Here is a 19,803-nt window from a genome sequence, read left to right as displayed (position 1 = left end):
TTATGTAAAATTATATATAATTATATATAATTATATATAAAACATTTTTTTTTCCCCGAATTGATTCTGACATTAGTTCATTCTTGATGTAATCGTAAAAACTCACATTACGTAACTTGATTAAGATAGTTCAAATAATCACTGTTGATAAAAACATTTTACTTGATAATAATATTAGATCATTCTTGATATGTTGATGATATTATATAATATTGTTGATATTATATAATATTTTGATATTACATCCGTTATCAATAAATACTATGAAGTCTAAAGTTGTGCAGCACTTGTATGTTTCAAAATGTAAAAATGTAAAAAAAATGTAAAAAATGTAAAAAGGTAGTTAAAATTAAATTGTTCGTAAATAAAAAAATATATAGAAAAATGATCGTTTCTGTTAAAAATTATTATGATCAACATAGAAAAAGGAAATTTAATTTTCTTTTTACTGTTAGCCTTTTCAGGTGTGAACTTTTTTTTTGAACTGAGACATATATTTTTATTATTTTATGATTTGAAAAAAAATATCAAACAGGTAAAAAATGACATATTCAAAATCATTGTCTTTTTTTCATAATTGTGACGTCATAATCAAATTTTGACAACGGATTCTTGTTCAGCAAACAACAGTGTACGATGGAAATCACATTACTCACATTCGTGTTACGAAAAAAAAGTAAAATTTTGTCGAATAACATTATAGTCCAAGAACTTTCTGATCTTTCTACGTAAATAATTTTTTAAATCTTATGATTGAATTTATCACAACATTTTTCAGTTAAACTTTAAACAATTTCTTTTAAAACTAAAAGTTTATCTTCTTCGGTAAATAGAAAAAAACTAATTTTCTTAATTTTTCCTCTAATTTAAATTTTGTATTTAGTTAGATGAAATTAGTTTACAAAACGCGATAGAAAATCTGTCTTACATCAATCACGTACTTTGTGATGTAAAATGATGTCCACATTTTTGCTGCTTTTAATTATTATGTCAGTTTTAATTTTGTATTTTCACTGTAGTTTTTAATGTATTTCATAAATATGCATTAAACAGAAATGAAAACATGCGTTTGTTGTGCGTTTCGAATATTATCGACTTAAATAATCTATTCCTTTGTTGGTAAAAAATTGATTCCTTTTTTTTTCTTTGTCCGCCTTAAAATATCATTTTAGGAAAATGATTGAGAGTTTTTCTGATAAATAAGATTGAATATGAAAAGATATGCCATTATATCGTCACAAAATACAATAGCTTCTTGAGGAGCAGTGTTTCCTTTATGGATCGGAGAGGACACGCTGAATATGGGCCACTAATCACCGTTAATGCTTCCGCAAGCTCTCTGAATATATTTGCTTAAAAGCTCTCAGGGAGGCGAAGCCTACTTGTATAATCGTAATCATTTAAGACGTTACATGAAAATAATGTTGTAATATTTATGCACAATTTTGATAAATTGTGCCGGCAGCTTATCTTCCATTTGTATTCTTATTTATATCTGTTAGATTGTAATAATTATGTGCTAGTTTTGAGAATGTCTTTTCAGTATTTAGTTTGTGAAAACTCAAGTTGAATATCGGTTCGTTTTGTTTATGTTTCTTAAACTCATTTGTTTCTGTCTGATTCATCTCTGCCCGATTGAATATCTTGTAATCGTGTGGTGAGCTCACCATTTTTGTGTGTATTTAATAGTTTAATATTACAATCCGTATTTTTTGCTTAATTGTACATTTTTGTGAATCACATGCAGTTTATTCATTTGAGATTCATATTGTTAAGCTGTGGATGGAGTACATTGCCGTGCTTTCAATTTGATGTATTAATAATTAAAAGAGAGAGAGAGACTATTTAATAAATTTGTCTTTATACAAACTAAGTTATCTATTATGATATTAATGTGTTAATTAAGCAATACATATAATTTAGAATATTGTTTAATTAATATCGATTACCGTGTTTAATGCTTTAAATTAATAATCTCTAATATTCTCTTATTATTTCTTTCGTATCAAGAAAAGAAGAAGGGAAAATTTGCGCGAAAGGAAAATGCAAGCATATATAAGATAAGTGCATCAGGAGTTCGAATTCAACGTCATTATATGCGATTTTGCTTGACGAATAATTATACGTTTAAACTTACAAAATATATAGAACTATATAATAACAATGTAAAACGCATAATTGATGAACATTTGATTGGAACGTAAATGGAACATGAATATAACATAACCGATTCTTACAGAGAGTTGTGAATTGACGAATAACGCTTAAATGTACACTGGTAGCGTAGTACAACTTTAATGATAGCTCGGCATAAGAAGTGAATAAGACAAAAGGCAATGAGACGATGAGAAACAAAAGAGATAAAGCACAGCATTCGGAAAGAAATGTGCGTATTTCTCTTCGCTTCCGACAGCAACGGAGTTTTTGTACTCTTGTGATGTCAGACCTCTATTATTTAAAAAATTAATTTTTTCAGAGTTCTTGATAATTTAGAAAATAAATAGTTTTAGTCATTGAAGACCTAAAAATGAAAGTAAAAACATTGGAGACTAACTTTACGTAGCCCTTCGATTTTCAAAATAATAAATCATTTTCTATTATAGTTTTGGATAAATTTCATATAATTCTTGATATATTTAAAAAATAATCTCGTGCGAAAAATTAAAAAAAAAAAACGGAAATAAATACCCAATAAACTGGCAACAAAAAAATAATAGCAATTTGAAAAATAATTGAATACAATTTTCACATTAAGATTTTTTTATAGAACTTTGTGAGGGTCAGAACTTTTAACAGAATTCATAGAACTCTCTTTTCATTCATAAAACCTTTTTAATTTTACAATTACCAATTACAGTTCACACCTATAGCTTGTAACATTTCCATTTAATTCTACAGACTTTTGTCATTAGGATTTTTGATCGAACTCTGCGGAGGCTATTCAGAATTTTCAATAGAATTCCCTCTTTAATAACTTTTCTTTAATTTTACAATTACCAAGTTTATACCTACAATCCGTCACTTTTTTATTTCAAATCTATAAATTTTTAAGATTAGGATTTTTTTATCAAATCTGTCGAATTAAAATCGAGAAAGATACGGGCGCTTACAATTATATTATTAATTAGCTTTAAAGTACAAAATTTCTTTTGAAAATTCTAACAATTCTATTAAAAATTCTAGATATCTCCTTCGAAGTTCTATCAAAATTTTTATTAACAAAATTTATAGAATTTATGTCAAAACAGACGGCTGTAAGTGTCGATTTGGTTGTAACATTCAAAAAATTTTGGACATTTCTGTGAGTTCTAATGATAATTATAGACTTCGCAGAGTAGTTCCATAAAAAATCTTAATGAGAAAATTACATTAAATTATTATTTTTCAAGTTGCGACTATTTTTTAAGTATTAAATCCCATTTCTTTTATTTTCTTGAATGGAACTGTTTCTAAAATGTATTGGGTTGTCCGGAAAGTTCATGTCGACTAAAATTTAAATTTTAGTATACATTTATTAAATTAAAATTTTCTGCGTTTCAACTTTCCTTCAACATCGGCACGAACTTTTCGGACAAGAATCTAGTATGAAATTTATCCAAAACTCTATTTAAAAAATGCTCATATTGAGAATAGGGCTGCGTGAAGTTAACCCCTTTTATCTTTGAATCGCATTGTCATGCTATCAATGGTAAAAACTATTTCTTAAACCTATCAAGAACTTGGAAACTATATTAGAAATCTATAAAACTTTAAAAAAAAATTAATTTTTTAAATAATGAAACTAGCTTCACGGGAGTTATTTTTGTTGAGTTCGCAGAGTTTTTAAAATTGCAACTAAAAATTTCACGTTTGTTAATCTCGCTGCTATTCAGAGCAAAATGAATCGTGGCGGATACGTTTATTTAATTATTTCTAGAATGTACGCGCTTTCATTCTCTCTCTCTCTCTCTCTCTCTCTCTCTCTCTCTCTCTCTCTCACTTTCTCCCATTCACTCATTCACTCAGTCGGGGAAACGGAAATATCGACTCTTGGATAATAATTAAAGTACGGTACATATCGATTCGTACAAGCGCGGTGGCCGCGTCGATTACTTGCTTGGATTATCTCTTCCCCTTTCCATAATTAATCGAGATATATTCGTGTGAGCATAAACGATTTATGAATTGTAAACGAAAGGTCAAGAGTCGAGCGCGAGATAATCAGTATGTAAATAATTAACGCACATGCGAAAAGCATGACAAAGAGCATTCACCACTAATCAATATCCCTTAAGTATATAACACAGATACCGTTAAAGCTCGTTAAAATTTCAGTATGTTTTCTTGCAAGCGCGAGAAATCCCTCGCTTTTGGGAAATACGATTGACGGAAGATTCTTTCGAACATACATTTGCCAAAAAGATCAAGAAGTTCTGTGAATAAGGGATATATAATTAAAATCGAGCAGCACTTTGGCAGATCTGAGAGATATATATGTTTGGGAAATGCTGGGGGATAGTTCTGGATGAAGAAAGACACACTATTGCTTCTTTTAAATATAAATTATAAATAAAAATTATATTTAAACTTAATACAGGTAAGTATAGTGTAATGTTAATTAAAAAAACACCTCTCTTGTTTCTCAATCTGAACATCTCAATTTCTTCGAACATCTTAATGAATCTGAATTTTTCTCTCTTGGTTCAACTCTAACTTTCTCTAGTCTGTCATTCTATTAGCGCCAACCTCTAGAAAACCACCTTCTTTCTCTGCTTTCATATTGTTATTAGCTGCGTTCTATCTTATTTTTTTGCGTTCCTTATTCGCGTTTAATTCGAAATCAAATTTGATTTCCCACGCTCGGCCTTCCTGCGAATTATCTGACTCAGATGATAGCTTGAAATCCATTTAACGCTTGAGATATTTGACACAAATAGTGCTAGCTCTAAGATCTTTCTAAACTTTTTCTTGTATCATGTCATAAGTGTTATTTGATTTGATTTTGATTATTCTACAAGATTCTAGATATTTTGATTTAAATGTAAGTCCTGATCCGAGTTGCATTTGCTCTACAGCGATTAAATCTCCGATTCGATATTGATGGCTTCTCGTCAAAGTTTATTAAAGTTTTTCCGATTTTCGTCTCGAACTTTTATGATCTGTGCTTGAGCTTCTTCTCGTATAATGTCTTTCTTCGACTTGAACTGCTCCGTCCTGCAAGAGTTCAAATATCTTATAATATGTTACGTATTCTTGTTACGTATTTGTACCTCAGTTAAAGACTTAAATGGAATCTATTTAATATTTCCTTGGTAAATACGTAGAGTTGATAATTCTTTAATAAATATAAAGAGATGTGCTGATCGACCATTTCATGAGGCTACTTATACCCAACTTTGGGTAGAATATTTACTACAACAGCGTTGACTCTCTACTTGTCCATTTGCAAAGGATAGACTGTATAGTCATGATAAACTTTAGCTCGATATCAAAAGACAGATCTCGCACCAAGTGCAATTAGCACGAGATCACATTGTATCTTTATGCGAACTGCGAGCATCCGGGATTATTAGATCTCTCAATAAAGGCTGGAATCAATCAACTTCTGATCGACAATGTAACTTTAAATTATGTAATCCCTGGTGAAAAAATTTTGCTGAAATTATTCCACATTTTGAAACATTTTAGCGAAATTGCTGAAACTTTGCTATGAAAATGAATGTTTCAACTAATCATACTAAAAAAATTGCTGAAATTGAACTGAAATTTCTCTGAAATTTTAATGAAATTTCTCTGAAATTTTTGCTAAAAATGAATTTTTCAGTTGAAAATCGTTCAAATTAAATTGAAATTTTTTTATATTATTATTTTTATTATTATTTATTGCTTATTCAGTATGATCGCGATTTATCCCGTTAAATTTAACAGTACGCGATAGGACATGGTTAGGCATTAGAGAACTGCGTTCAGTAGAGAAAGCAGCTTTGCAATTGTTGTAAAATTTTTTAATAAGATTGATTCTTGCTAATATTCCACGAGTGCTTTTTATAAAGATATAAAGATTAGATTGAGTTCCGCGGATTTTCTCCGTGTCTAGATCCATTCTTGGAATGCCACATTGGCAGCCATTAACGTATTATATTAGCTGTATTATTATACATTTATGAAGTAATTTAGGTAGGAATATACAATTGAAGATAGGCGAATAGACACGAATAAATGAAATTATGAGTAGGTAGAACGATAAGTATAGATATAAGTAGGAATAAACACAATAATTTTGAATTAAAAAATTAAATTGTTATAAATTAAATAACACTTGAATAAATTTCGTTATCGGATAATTAAATTTTATTTTAAAAATAAATGATATTGATAGATGGAAGATAGTCGTTTTTAAGTGTAAAAAAGATGTTAAATTTGGATAAAAGACTATTTTATTATTAATTTAAGTTATTATTAAGGTAATACTCCAGATTAGAGGACTCCTTTTCAATGACCTTGACTTTGATATATATTGTCACTATGTAAAACAAAAATTTCTTACTTTAAAATATATTTTACGACTGTCTATGCGAAGCGACTTTTACCTCACCTCCTCCCCTCCCCCCTGTTTAGGAAACGACTTCCACACGAAGCGACTCCCACTCCATCTTTCTCCTTCCCCTTAGGAGCGCATTAGAGAGGGGGGCGGGGGAGGGGTCCGCTTAATCTAATCTGGAGTATTACCATTATTAATTGTAAAAATCATTATTATTACTAATACTGAAGACAAGTATATATATATATGAAAAACGCAAAATACAAAAAATATGTAGAAAACATTACACTTCGCCATCGCAATCTCAATACACATATATAGAGTTTATTTATCACACATGAGCACGACGAACATTCCCTTATCATTTTTTTACTCCTTACTTGAAGGACATAATCTATATCTTGCTTATTTTTGCAATTTAATGCAAAAATATGAATTATAAATTTTTTTAACGAAAACGACGAGTTGATTACACTTGCTGACCTTTGACCCGGGAAAAAAATTTTTTGTACGAATGGCTGTTAGACATATACTAACATGATCCGATTAAAAAGCTAAGCATCTCTCTCAGTTCAGCTTCAAATTTCCAATAGCAGGTACGCTATAATATAGGAACACTAACTTTTAGGAAGGAAGGAAGGAAATTTTGAAATCCATCGTCAAAGATAATGCTCGGATCATTTTGATGATCCATGATGACCATGAAAAGTTAATATAAAAGAAATTCTAAATAAAAGTTATATACGTTTGGTACAATAGCTAATGTATGGTTGTCACGAAAAAGAAGTTTCTTTGGTAACGGCTCATTAGAACGATAATGATTCATTGAAACAAAGATCGATGATTTTAGCATGTTAAAGATTTCGAGGTACATAATTTCGATAAAATAGCTCATCTGTTACAGAAAATTCATTTAAAATTTGACTTATTGTTAGATTCCAAGAAAATAGTTGCGACTATTAGTGATAATAGTTGCAATTATTTTCTTGGAATGCTAGTGATTTCGTTAAAGCTTTTCGTTTGGAATGAAACTCAATCATTTCAGTTGTGATATCGAAATTTCTAAAGATAAGTTAACAGATGACGATTATGAAAAAAAATGACTATGAGGAAGAATTTAAACACATTCTAATCAATAAGAATAGATCTTATATATACGTATAGTCTCAGGGATTACAAGTAACGTGTTACTTTTTCCAGTAAGTAACGCATAATGGTGACAAGTTATTTTTTAAAGTGACTTTTCCAGCCTTAGCACAATTTTAGCGCTTGGAATTATCGATATAGTTATAAAAAATTGCAATTATTAAATCGTTATATATTATAAAAAATAACGTAGAAGTAATAGCATTACTATAACTACAATCATTGCATACTGTATGCATTATGTATATTATTTCTGAATCTTTGACAAATCCGTTTTATCAATTTTGAACATATTGGAACATATCTCTGGGTGTAAGGCTGTATTATAATCTTTTTATTTTTATTGGTGTTAATATCACTCTTTCCTGTATAAATCTGAAAACTTTTTAGGATTTTAGTTCATCACTCCGTATTCCGAAAATTTGTAAATTTTGTTTTCGAATTTAAAATTAATGATTCTAAAAATCAAGTTTTAAAGTATTATATACTGGCGAAATTTGTATATTATAAATATGTAGTGCATTTTATGTAATGCACAGAATAAAAATTTGTTGAACTTTGAATCGTCGTATTGAGTCAATCGTTCGAATTTTTTAATTTTTAGCTTCGAAATCATTCAAAACAATTAGCGATTAGAATAATATTACGCATATTGTAAAGAAATTTTAGTAAAAGGAATATTTTTTGTTATTTTCAAGACATATATTGTAACATATAACATGTGTGCGTGTGCTTTAAAGGTTAAATGAAAACATTCCATTCCATTCTATATCAGCACTTTTACTTACCATTAATGGCAATGTCTTGTGATACAGGATTATATTTCTTGCTGTATTCACCCGTTCACTCCTCATCATGTTTCTCTCTCCCGATGTCCGCGATGTAGATGGAACAGATGAAAACGGCAACGAAGAGTAAACTGGCTGTAGAAATGTTACCATGTTAATGGCAATATACTACGCTGAGTTCAGAGATAGAGGAAGAGAGATAGAAAAGCAGTGAAGAGTTTTTAGGGGAAAATTTTCTTATATGCTCGCATAGCCATGCCAAGCTGTGCCGCACCCATAGCTGGTAAGTAAATTAAGTAACGTCGTTAAGTATGTCGGCACGATTTGTCATCTGCCAAAGAAGTTTATATTGCTTCGGGAAAGAAAAAAACGGAGATGACGACGCCATTGTATTTAAGGATTTAAATCTAAATCTTAACTAAAATCTTAATTTTCATTATCAGGATGTATTCAATTAATTCTCGAAATCTATTTTCTATTGATGATATTGGTATAATATGAACTGTTGCATTAAATCTGGTTTTTCTTTATTACTCGCTTAAATTGTTGGATTTTTATTAATTTTCAACTCTCCAAAAGTAAAAAGTAAACATAAGGTAACATTAAAAGGCAAGAAATATTTTCTAAATGACATTTCTTATTAAGATGGATAATAGGAAAATATTTTTAAACTTTCTTCTTTGAACAGCAGGCTGATATGTTTTAAATGCTAAAGTTTAAGGTAAAAGAAAATAAAAATGAAATCCGTTGCGCAAGAAGCAATATTTGTGACAGCCGTGATTTATGATTTATTGATACCAAGCAATTAGTATCCAAAAAGAACAGATTGATATATTCTGTAGAAGTTTATATTATCAATGAGGATCCTTAAAGCACAGAAGCTTGCAGCAACATTTTTGCTGAAATGATTTGAATTGTATAAATAAGGTTAATTTTCACCTAAAGAATATCGCCAGCACTAGCAGCTCTCGTGGTTCTCGTTGCTGGTCCCATCTGATTGTCCGAGTTTGTCGTTGGCCTACAATAGATAATCTTACGGAAGGCTTTTCGGAAGTGATCGCTCAAGAAGGCGTACAAGAAGGGATTAATACAGCTGTTGGTGTAAGCTAGAATATGACTGACTATCTGCACCATTATCGTCGCCGTAGTAAGCGGATACATGTCCAGGGACTTAAGCACCAGTATCATCTGCAACGTGATGTTGCGGATGTGATATTATGGATAATAGGGTAACAAAAAAGAAGAAAAATCATCTGTTCCAGACAGATCTCTTTACCTGTATAGGGCACCAGCAAAAAGCGAAGACAACAACGACGATGACGACGAGTCTGGTAACCCGTCTTCTTCCGCGTCGGTTCTCGGCACTGGTGCGCACACCTCGCCATAACCTGGCCAACATGAACATGTAGAAAACGCATATCAACACCAAGGGCATCACGTAGCTTGATAGGAAGAAGGGCACCTGGTAAGAAGTCCAGTCATATTGATCCAGAATTCGGCAGGCTGTCAAATTTTGTCCTTGAAAAATGTAATGAATCTACAAATACACGATGCATTATAGGACAACATCTGAATTTGAAACGTTGCGGTTGGGATGCAGTTCACGGCATGCTTACCTCGCCATGGATCACGAAGGCAGGGATGGACAACGTTAAAATCATTACCCACAGAATACAGATCGCATGTATGGCATGAATCTCCGTTCTCCATGACATAGAGGCGATTGGATGCACGACTGCTAGATATCTGCAAGCAATTCCCTAACGTGACTTATTTCCGATAGAGTATTATAATTAGCTTGAATAATTAACAATGGAAACTAAACTTTCATTTTAGCAAAGTTTTTTAAAAGATGATAACTTAAAGATGCACGAATAAAAAATGTCTTCTATCACTTCGTTTTTTTTTAAGCATTCTAGCATAAAGTTATACTGAGAATCAGTTTGCAAATTAATTTAAACGCACATAACCCCTAATGTTCTATTTTTAAACTATATTCAAGTTGATTCATGTTCCGAGTACTAGTATTTAAATATCAATTAATTTAAAAGTAATTCCTGCTTCTTCCTTCGTATTCGCCTTGAGAAAAAAAGTTAAGAAAAGGGAATTAAAAGATCCCTTTATCACATAATTTTGTGTTGTTTTGACTTAAAATAGGAGATGCAGAAAATTGATCAAGAAAGATCGATTAACTGCTTGCATGTGAATTTTTAACTCGACGAGCAAGACATGAGATCGTAATTTATATAGGAAATAGCTATGGATTTAATCTTAGAATTTCAAAGTATTTCTTAATGAAATACTTTCCTTTTATTTGTTCCCGTTTAGATAATGTATCGTTAATTAATTATGAATCTGGTATCATTTTTCAACGTGCATTTTACATTATTCATTAATGGAAAATTTCTAAAGATTGCCGAATGATCACGAAATGCCAACATGTACGAGATAGGATCCGCCCAGAGCGGGTGTTTTCTTTTACTGCGCGCGCTTGTCCGTTGTCAATAGGTCTGGTTTTTTTTAGCTAAAGTTCTTGCACAATTCATCTTTTCTCCTTTTTTCTTCACGTTAGAAAGAAAAAAAGAGAAGATAAACTGTGCAAGAAGTTCAGCTAAAGAACAAGCCTAATGCCACTTGTAATGAACAACTTCCCGCGCTTACCAACGTGTAGCAAGACCGAATGGACGCGATCTTTATAATAATTAATGTTTCATTAACTATTGAGAAAATGGATCTTTTATTCAGTTTAGTCCGTTCTATCTGTACATGAGCGCTTTATCAATAATTAGAATACACCTTACATGCAAAATATCCATTAATTATCGATAAATCACTTGTTTGCAAGTAGAGCCGACTAAACTGTCGAAAAATCTTGTATCATTTTAATATTTTCATAATATTTTCATAATAGTTGAGAGGTTACTTAATATCGCCAAATGAGTGCGTATCTGTCTGGGTTGTCATCAGATGTAAGCGCATGGGATTATTCTTATCAAGCAGCAAAGATCACACATGAACGGTGCAAGGTGGAAGATGGATTCTTTGATTGCAGGGAAGTAATTACTTATAATTAATGAGGGAAGATCCAGGTATCTAGGATTTTGAAAAAGCCGACACTTTATTTACATTCTTATTATTAATTTTTTGTTATAATATCTTGAATTATGAATTTTAGAACATCTGTTATATATACGATTGGTCGTTATCGTGTGTTCAAGGCAAACTAAGTGATATTTTATTTTATCCTTTTGATCTTCTTTTCCTCTTTTTGATTTTTTAAAATGATTTTTTTCTTATTTTATTTCTATTTTTTATGATGAAGGTTTATAGCTAATTCTTATGAAAATAAATATTTTGGAAACATTAATTTTATTAATGGTGAGGTATTATCTCATTGTAGAATTTAACCATTGAATTTAACAAGTGATGTAAACGACATTTTTTCCCCATTTGGAGCTTGAGAAATAAATAAAAGAATTATTTTTCTATTCATTTCTTAAAGAACCTTCAAACAACAATTTTTGGAAGCCTTTATCTTAGAAATTATATATATATTGCGTAAAATACAAATTTACAAATAAATTTTTTACTCAATTTCTCAAAAATTTTTTGTTATAATTAAAACGCTATAATAGATCTACACGGATATTGATGCGTAATGTCAACGAATACATATCAATTTGTTAAAATGACATATTGTATATTCATCATTAATTAAATTACAATATAATATTCAAATGTTTCAAAATTTTGATCCTTCTCCGTGCAATTGTTAATATTACAAGTTTTTAAGTGAAGAAGTCACTAATAAAGTTATTTAAGATTATCTGGTACTCACAATATAAAACAATTATTATAGTTATATGACGATAAAATTATAGGCCATTTTATTAGTCGATCTAGTAATTCTTCCTTTCTGATAAAGATATCAATATGAGTTCCAAAGATCGATTGTAAACAGTGGTTAATTGGTAAATCGATCATTGTGTACTCTCTTAATAAGTTGACATTGCGCATTATTAATCACATAGGATTTATTATGGCATTCTAATTATTTCCTTATTAGATTGATTCTTTGAGCCGACACTTTATACATTCTTATTATTAATTTTTTGTCATAATGTCTTGAATTATGAATTTTAGAACACTCGGTACATTTATTCTTATTGACAGTCATTGTCTGCACACAAATGTATCTAAGTGCCTCATTTGAATTTTACTTGCGATTTAATTCTCCAAAATATGTTTTACAATATTATAAATAATAGTCCATTAGTAAAATACATTATTTACAATAAAATTTAATTTTGGAAGTATGTTCTATCAGAGCTCAATACTGCAAAAAATGATCTTGACATACTAACCTGTCGAGACTCATCAGTATCAGGGTGTAAACGCTAGCATAAGCCGTGACAATAATCATATACTGAACGATCTTGCACCAGATGTTGCCAAACGGCCAGTATGGTAGCACGAAGTCGGTAGCCGTGAACGGTATACAAAACATAACGAATAACAGATCAGCTACGGCGAGGTTAATGATTAGGATGTTCGTGGTCGACCTCATTCCAGGATTTGCCGCCACCACCACGACCACTAGCAAATTCCCGACTAGACCGAGAATTCCAATTATCCCGAAGAATAATGGTACTACCACCACTAGAATTCTATGCACGAATTCGTATTCAAATCCGTGGTAATAGTTTCTGCAGGTCTCTACATCGCCCTCGAATGAAGTAAACTGCGTACTGCAGTTAAGCGCATCGGTCGTGTTTGCCACTTCCAGGTTCATATTCTAATCAAGGTCGATCTGCGATCTGTGATTAAATTAACATGTGCGACCTCTTTGTAATTGCATCACGATAAACTTGTTAAGCCGAATAGGATGAAATAAGATCTCTGCGTAGCATATACATTATAGTGATAATAAAATGGATCGAAAATAGAAGCGAAAATATCCTTTCTTTCAGCAAAGTTTATTCTAGCTATTAAACGATGCACTAACAAATCGTCAATTGTAAACATTCATTAACAACAGGATTTATAATTGACGATTCACTGATACATTTTTTTACAGCATCATCCTCCATTTCAAATCTTTCTTCAAATTTTGAGAAATTTCAAGAATTAACTAATTTCTCGAATGATAAATTTTAAATGCCGGCTGTACTCTTTGTACGAGATACTTTAACATAATATTTTATTTATTGTGAGTTTTGTTTTTTATTCAAATTATTAAAAAATGCAAATAAAGTAATAATTTTACGATAATAATTATGATACTAATTAAATAAGAAAATTCCTATATTCGATTGAAACGGATCTGAGTGCTTAAATATTTCTGTGAAAATTTATATATATCTGATTCTGATGTAAACTGCGCTGAAATCTTTTTTCTCGATTTTAAAACGCATTTACGAATGAAACAAGAGTAGTAATGTTACTTATTAAATTAATTAACAAGCAATTTAATAATTATTTAAATAATAAACATTTTTATAAGAATATTAATAGTAATATGTTAATGAGAATCTAAATCTACGAATAATTTTATTACAAAAAATATTGTCTCAGCAGGTTTAAAACATGAAACTCTTGACTTTCTGGACAGACATCATACTAATTCGACCATCGAAGCTTCGCTAATATTTATCGTAATAACCAATATTTAGTAAACAAACGTCATATTTCATGGAGAAATTGGAGACGTAGTAATGAACGATATATTACGAATATGAATACGAATTTGAACCTCGGATCATTAACATATTAATATTCTTATAAAGATGCTTATTAGCATTAACAAATTATTAAATTACTTGTCAATTTAATATTACTATTGTGATTCTGCTCATAACACATTTTAAGATTGAAAAAGATTTCAGCACGCAGTTTACAGAATCAGATATGTACTTGTATAAATTTACACAGAAATATTTAAGCACTAAAGATCCGCTTTGACTCCGAGTTTTCATATTTAATTAGATTTATTCTTATCGATTCGTATAATTGTTATGTCATATTGTCATAATATTAATTTGATTGATTCAACTGCATATAAGGACAAAAGATATCACTATACAATTTAAAACGTAAATTTTGCAACATTTATTTACCGCCGCATAGAGTTAAACTTGCGGACTGATGTTCGTGCAAATCATACCATTCACTTCGTCTGGAAATGTGGTGATAAGTTTATTTCAGTAAATCGTTCGCTCGAATAGATTGATTATTATAAACACGTCTAATAAAAATAGAATAACGCAAAAGCGTCGAATAATGTTAATGTAGTTTTCTAAAAGAGCTTTTAAAATAATGATAATTTGGTATAATTATATTGTGATTTTAGTTCGACATATTAGCGCATACTTTAAAAAATATAAGAACAGGTTAACAAGGCTCAGCAGAAATTGAGAAACAAGCGCAGGAAGTTTGTGCTAGTAAAATTATTTCTCATAAAATTAAAATTAATAATCTCAAATTTGTTTTTACATTAAGTCATCTTCATTAAAAGCAAAATTGATACAGTATAGTAAAGAACACTCTCTAAATCATGTAAAAAATTCTATGATTAATTATCGTTGTTCGCAAATCAAATACAATCAACTTACAGTAATGTAAAATCAAAATTTGACAATGCTGCAATTAATAATTGTCGATTGTAGGTCAAATAGATGCACTAACACAATTAACGGATGATGTGAAGGACAATAATGTAAAGTTAGTGAAAATTTTAATAATTCTTGTTGATCAAATGTACAAAAATGTACGAAATGCTACTATAGAGTGTAATCCGTAAAGAGAAAGATAATTTCTTGTTGTAAATTGCACTTTAAATAAAGTTGATACAATAAATGATAGAATCACAGAAAGCATCCGCGTATCACCGCGCACCGCGCTGAACTGCCGTTAGTTCTGGGGGTGGTTTTGTACTGTGAATTTCCGATGGTCGGCAGTGTGGCGCGGCTACAGCAATGGAAGGGGCGTGAACGACGAAGGAAATACGAAGTGCCATCTGCTTTGTACGTCAATGTTCCGAAATAATGATTATCTACAAAAAAAATATAACCCGAAATAAAAAGATATTTATTCAAACAACTGATTTCAGGGAAATCTTTTTGAAAAACCAGAATGGACTGAAAGAAACGATTATATTAGGAATTATTTTATATTTCTAAATAAAAATAAATTTTCCCTTTCTTGCTTAAAACTTTTTAATTATTTATTTATTATTAATTTAATTTGTAATTTATTTTTTCTCTATAGTTCTTATTATTAGGCATTTATTTTCAATTTATATTGATTAATTTGCTCTCTTCATCGTATATTAGATATGTTAATATATGCATATTGTATTATAGCTTAGAGGAGAAGGTAGTATTATGACACCCCAATTACATTTTATACAATAACTTCATTAATAATTAATTAAAACTTGACAATTTCATTAAAATTGAATTGATTTTGGACTCAAAGATGCGAAATTTTTATTACTTAAGACACTATTAATAAAAATGTGGCAACATTGCATAATAACTCGAAGAAAAATATGGATAGTAATGTGGCCTTCCGTAAAAATAGTCTTAAAATATTAATTTTGTTTAGAAAATAGTATTTGGTTATATAAAATTAACAAAAAAGTAAAACATTTTGCAAATGTATGCAAAGTTATGTGAATGTAATATACATTCACATAATTTTTGCATATAATCTGCTCAGTACTAAAAATGTCAGTACTAAAAATAGTACACGTAATATAAATTATAGATTACCAATAGAGCTACAATTGATTATAAAATAATTATTTTGATACTTCAAGAAAGAAGTAGTGAATAATCAATATTCAATAGAAGACCACATTAGCAAAATGTCATGCTATTGTTTAAATTTACATAACATAAAAAATATATACAGTCAAATAAAATGTTAAATAGCAAATAATACATTCAAAAATACATATATTCATGTGATAATACGCTCAAGTTTAAGAAAAATGAGGAAGTAAATGTAATTAAATGCTAAAACGTACTTCAGAGAAACATTTCGAAACACTTGAAAATAAAAATGCATTATAATAAGTGCTGGCTATATTAGTATTGGTAAATTAGCGTGATATAACGGCGAACTTCTGAAATAATTCCATGAGTAATCATTAGGACTCGTTATATGTACAATAGCGGAACTAAAAGGAGCTTAAGATAGGCCACAATATATGTAAACACTGGTCATATAACATCACCTTCTCCTTTATATATTTTTATGAATTTTTAATTTATTAAATATTATTTTAAATATTATTTTAAAGTTCCCCATATTATTTTGTTAGATTGATTAAATTCTTTATTATAATGGAATCTATAAATAACACCCAAATATACATTGTTAAATTTATAGAACCTGAAGCATAATGATAGTACACGACGTATAATGGAGTATAATCGATAACTTTTTACAGAGATAATATTATGTACTGCAATTAATTATTCTTCAAAAATATTCTTATTGAAGAATAATTATTTTTTCTATTTCAATCCAAATAATGGTGGCTTTGATTCTCTCTGTCAAAAATTATTACTTCTCGAAAAAAACTATAATACTAAATTAAAACCCAACTGCTCTGTCTTATCTAAGCCAGCCGTTTGCTCGGGGGGGGGGGGGGCATTGCGTCGTACATAGTTGCAGCTGAAAGAAGAAGAAAAAGAAGAAGAAGAAGAAGAAGAGGAGGAGGAAGGTTCGTTCGGTTGTTCGTCACGTAGAGACCGAATACTGTTCAGTATCGATCGAGCCGATTATCCCGGATAGTATTCATGCTTGCCGCGAACAGCGGTACAGTATGGACATTGAGCGTCGGCATCTTTGATGTAGCGGGTCTCAGGTTACACGATTCGCCGTCATGCTGCGGATTGGATTAGCGCTAATAAATTTGAATTTTTATAAAGCTACAGAATTTTTCTAAAAAAAAAAAGACAATTCGGTGTCATGAAAATTGTTTACAGCGACATTATATTTTTAAATTAGAATTATATAATATAATATTAACGAACTAATTATATAAAGATAATATATATGTATATATATTCATATTAATAATAATATTAAAGAGTAATAAGTACCATGTAGTAAAACTACATGTAGCACGATTATATGAATCAAATATCGATTTATCATCTCTAACCTTGAAAAGTGGATATATTTTAAGCAAAGTGGACGTTGGTATGTAGTTTACGTCCACTTTGTCAGAGGGCAGTAGTGGGCGACAGTATTTTGCGGTTTTGGGCAGTTATGTTCTCTCTCAGGTTTCTTTCTCTCTGGTCAGGATATCCACAAAGAGAAACTTGAGAGAGGCAATGCCGGTTTTTTTTCTGTTAAAATCGCCTGTACACTACCGCCAGTACATCTATTTTCAATTTGAGAACTACGAGATTATATACATTTTCTGACACTATCGATAAAATTGTATCATCAAAAGTAGATGTGATAGTGAGGAAAGTAAATGGTTCGTTTTTATAATAAATCCTCAGGATAGAAGCATGCCGAGTATATCCATAGGAGGCATAATTTAAAGGGTCCTTGAACGAAAAAATTTCAATTTCACATTTCCTATATACGTAAATAAAAGTTGTTGAATAATAATAAACAAAATTGAAAATTCAAACAAGATAATTAAGTAAATTTTGTTTTATAACATTTTATAAAATTACAAAGTTGTTTTTTTATGCAAATTTTCCGTTTTTATCAAATATAATTACTATAGTATAATATACTTTATAATTTTATTAGAATAAGATGTGAATGATTTTTCATTTAATATTTTAAATAAATCGTATCAGTCTTTTTACCGATTCCAATCGGTAACAATTTTATTTTAAATAAATTTCTGAAAATTAATTTTATATATTTTATTTTAAATAAGTCGTAATAGTTATTTTACCAAGTCATGATCGATATTATACATAAGTTTAAAGAAATACAGAATAATTTGCAGCAATACTAGCGTCATAAATTAATTATTTAGATGAAAAATAAAATAATGATTAACAAAATATTTAATACTTTTAATCAAAGTTGTATCAAGCACAAATTGTTTCACAATATTAAGAAAATTTGCATTATATATATATATAAATAAATATATATAAATTTATAAAGAGGATCGGGAAGACACGGGGTGGATGGAGGATCAGAAATCCTGCCGAACCCAATGGGTATCCAAAACCCCAACCATTATCCAACTACGAAAATAAATAACTCTGTGGTGAGTTGGGTTAGAGGACCGATAACGAATGGAGGATTAGATATCCTCGATGGGTAGTTGTTTCCTGTTACCTCTTTTGGAATTTTAAAAATTAATAACTCGGAGGAGGGAGTGAGAGTTGCTACTCATCGAAGGGATACATGGTTTATTTTTCCGAAAAATACCTGACTGGATCGGCACTCATCTTGGAATACTTTGAAGACTTCAGTTCCGGAAGTAGATATTTCTATTGATCATAATTCGCGAACGGTTGGACATAGAGGTTTGGTGTCTGAGGCAATGTTGTTGAATTTCAAGAGATGCGTTGAATGCCGTTTGAAACATCACTATATCTCTTTCCGTTCAGGAAAGTACTGCTGTGTACTCTTGGAAGAGGGTGTTTCGAGAAACGTACTTTGGACTCATAAATTTGGGAGAAAATTTTATTAAAATTTTGGAAAATTTTAGAAAATTTATGAAAATATTTGAAAATTTTTGAGGGAATATGATTTTTTTCGAATTTTCGAAAAATTTTTTATTACTGATTCCAGAAGTACCGGTATGGATCGGGGCTCATTCGATGGAATTTTTTTTCTATCGACTTCCGTTCCGGAAATGACATGTTTGGAGAGTTGTATCTCGCGAACGGTTGAACATAGAGGTTCGGTGTGCCAGAGAATGTTGTTATACTTTGGAATACGAGGAGAATGCCGATGGAAACACCTTTCAATCTTTATTTGTTCAGGCTGTGTACTCTAGGAAGCAGAGATATTGTTAAAATTTTTCGAAGTCTGAAATGAAAAATTGATAAAAATTCGAATGCACCAATCGATAGAGAATGACGAGAAACGCACTTTGGACACATAAATTTGGAAAGGTTTTGAAAATTTTTTCAAAATTCTTAAGAGTCCACAGCCCACGAAAATGGACAAAAAATGAAGGTGACGAAAAAATCCGAGCTATGGACATCTATCAAAATATGGATAATTTGGGTTAGATCGATAATATTTGGGTAATTTCGGTTAGGTCAACATAGTTGGGACGAAAAAGTCGGGTTGGGTCAGGTTGGGTTGGGTCAGGTTGGGTTGGGTCAGGTTGGGTTGGGTCAGGTTGGG

General features: G+C 30.3%; 1 protein-coding gene across 1 annotated transcript; it reads right to left on the bottom strand.

Annotated features, from left to right (window-relative positions):
- Positions 1-5,142: 5,142 nt before the first annotated feature.
- Positions 5,143-13,246, bottom strand: LOC108685322 (allatostatin-A receptor-like). The gene is made up of 6 exons (XM_018190053.1): positions 12,819-13,246; positions 10,071-10,200; positions 9,731-9,991; positions 9,394-9,642; positions 8,455-8,589; positions 5,143-5,193 (listed from the first exon to the last, which is right to left on the bottom strand). The coding sequence occupies exons 1-4, from the start codon at positions 13,244-13,246 to the stop codon at positions 9,394-9,396; spliced, it is 1,068 nt and encodes a 355-aa protein (XP_018045542.1). The 3' UTR covers positions 5,143-5,193; positions 8,455-8,589.
- Positions 13,247-19,803: the final 6,557 nt, after the last annotated feature.

Source organism: Atta colombica, unplaced genomic scaffold (genome assembly GCF_001594045.1).
Source record: "Atta colombica isolate Treedump-2 unplaced genomic scaffold, Acol1.0 scaffold150, whole genome shotgun sequence".
Taxonomy (NCBI): Eukaryota; Metazoa; Arthropoda; class Insecta; order Hymenoptera; family Formicidae; genus Atta; species Atta colombica.
Note: the sequence above shows the minus strand (reverse complement) of the source record. Positions and strands in the feature narration are given on the sequence as shown.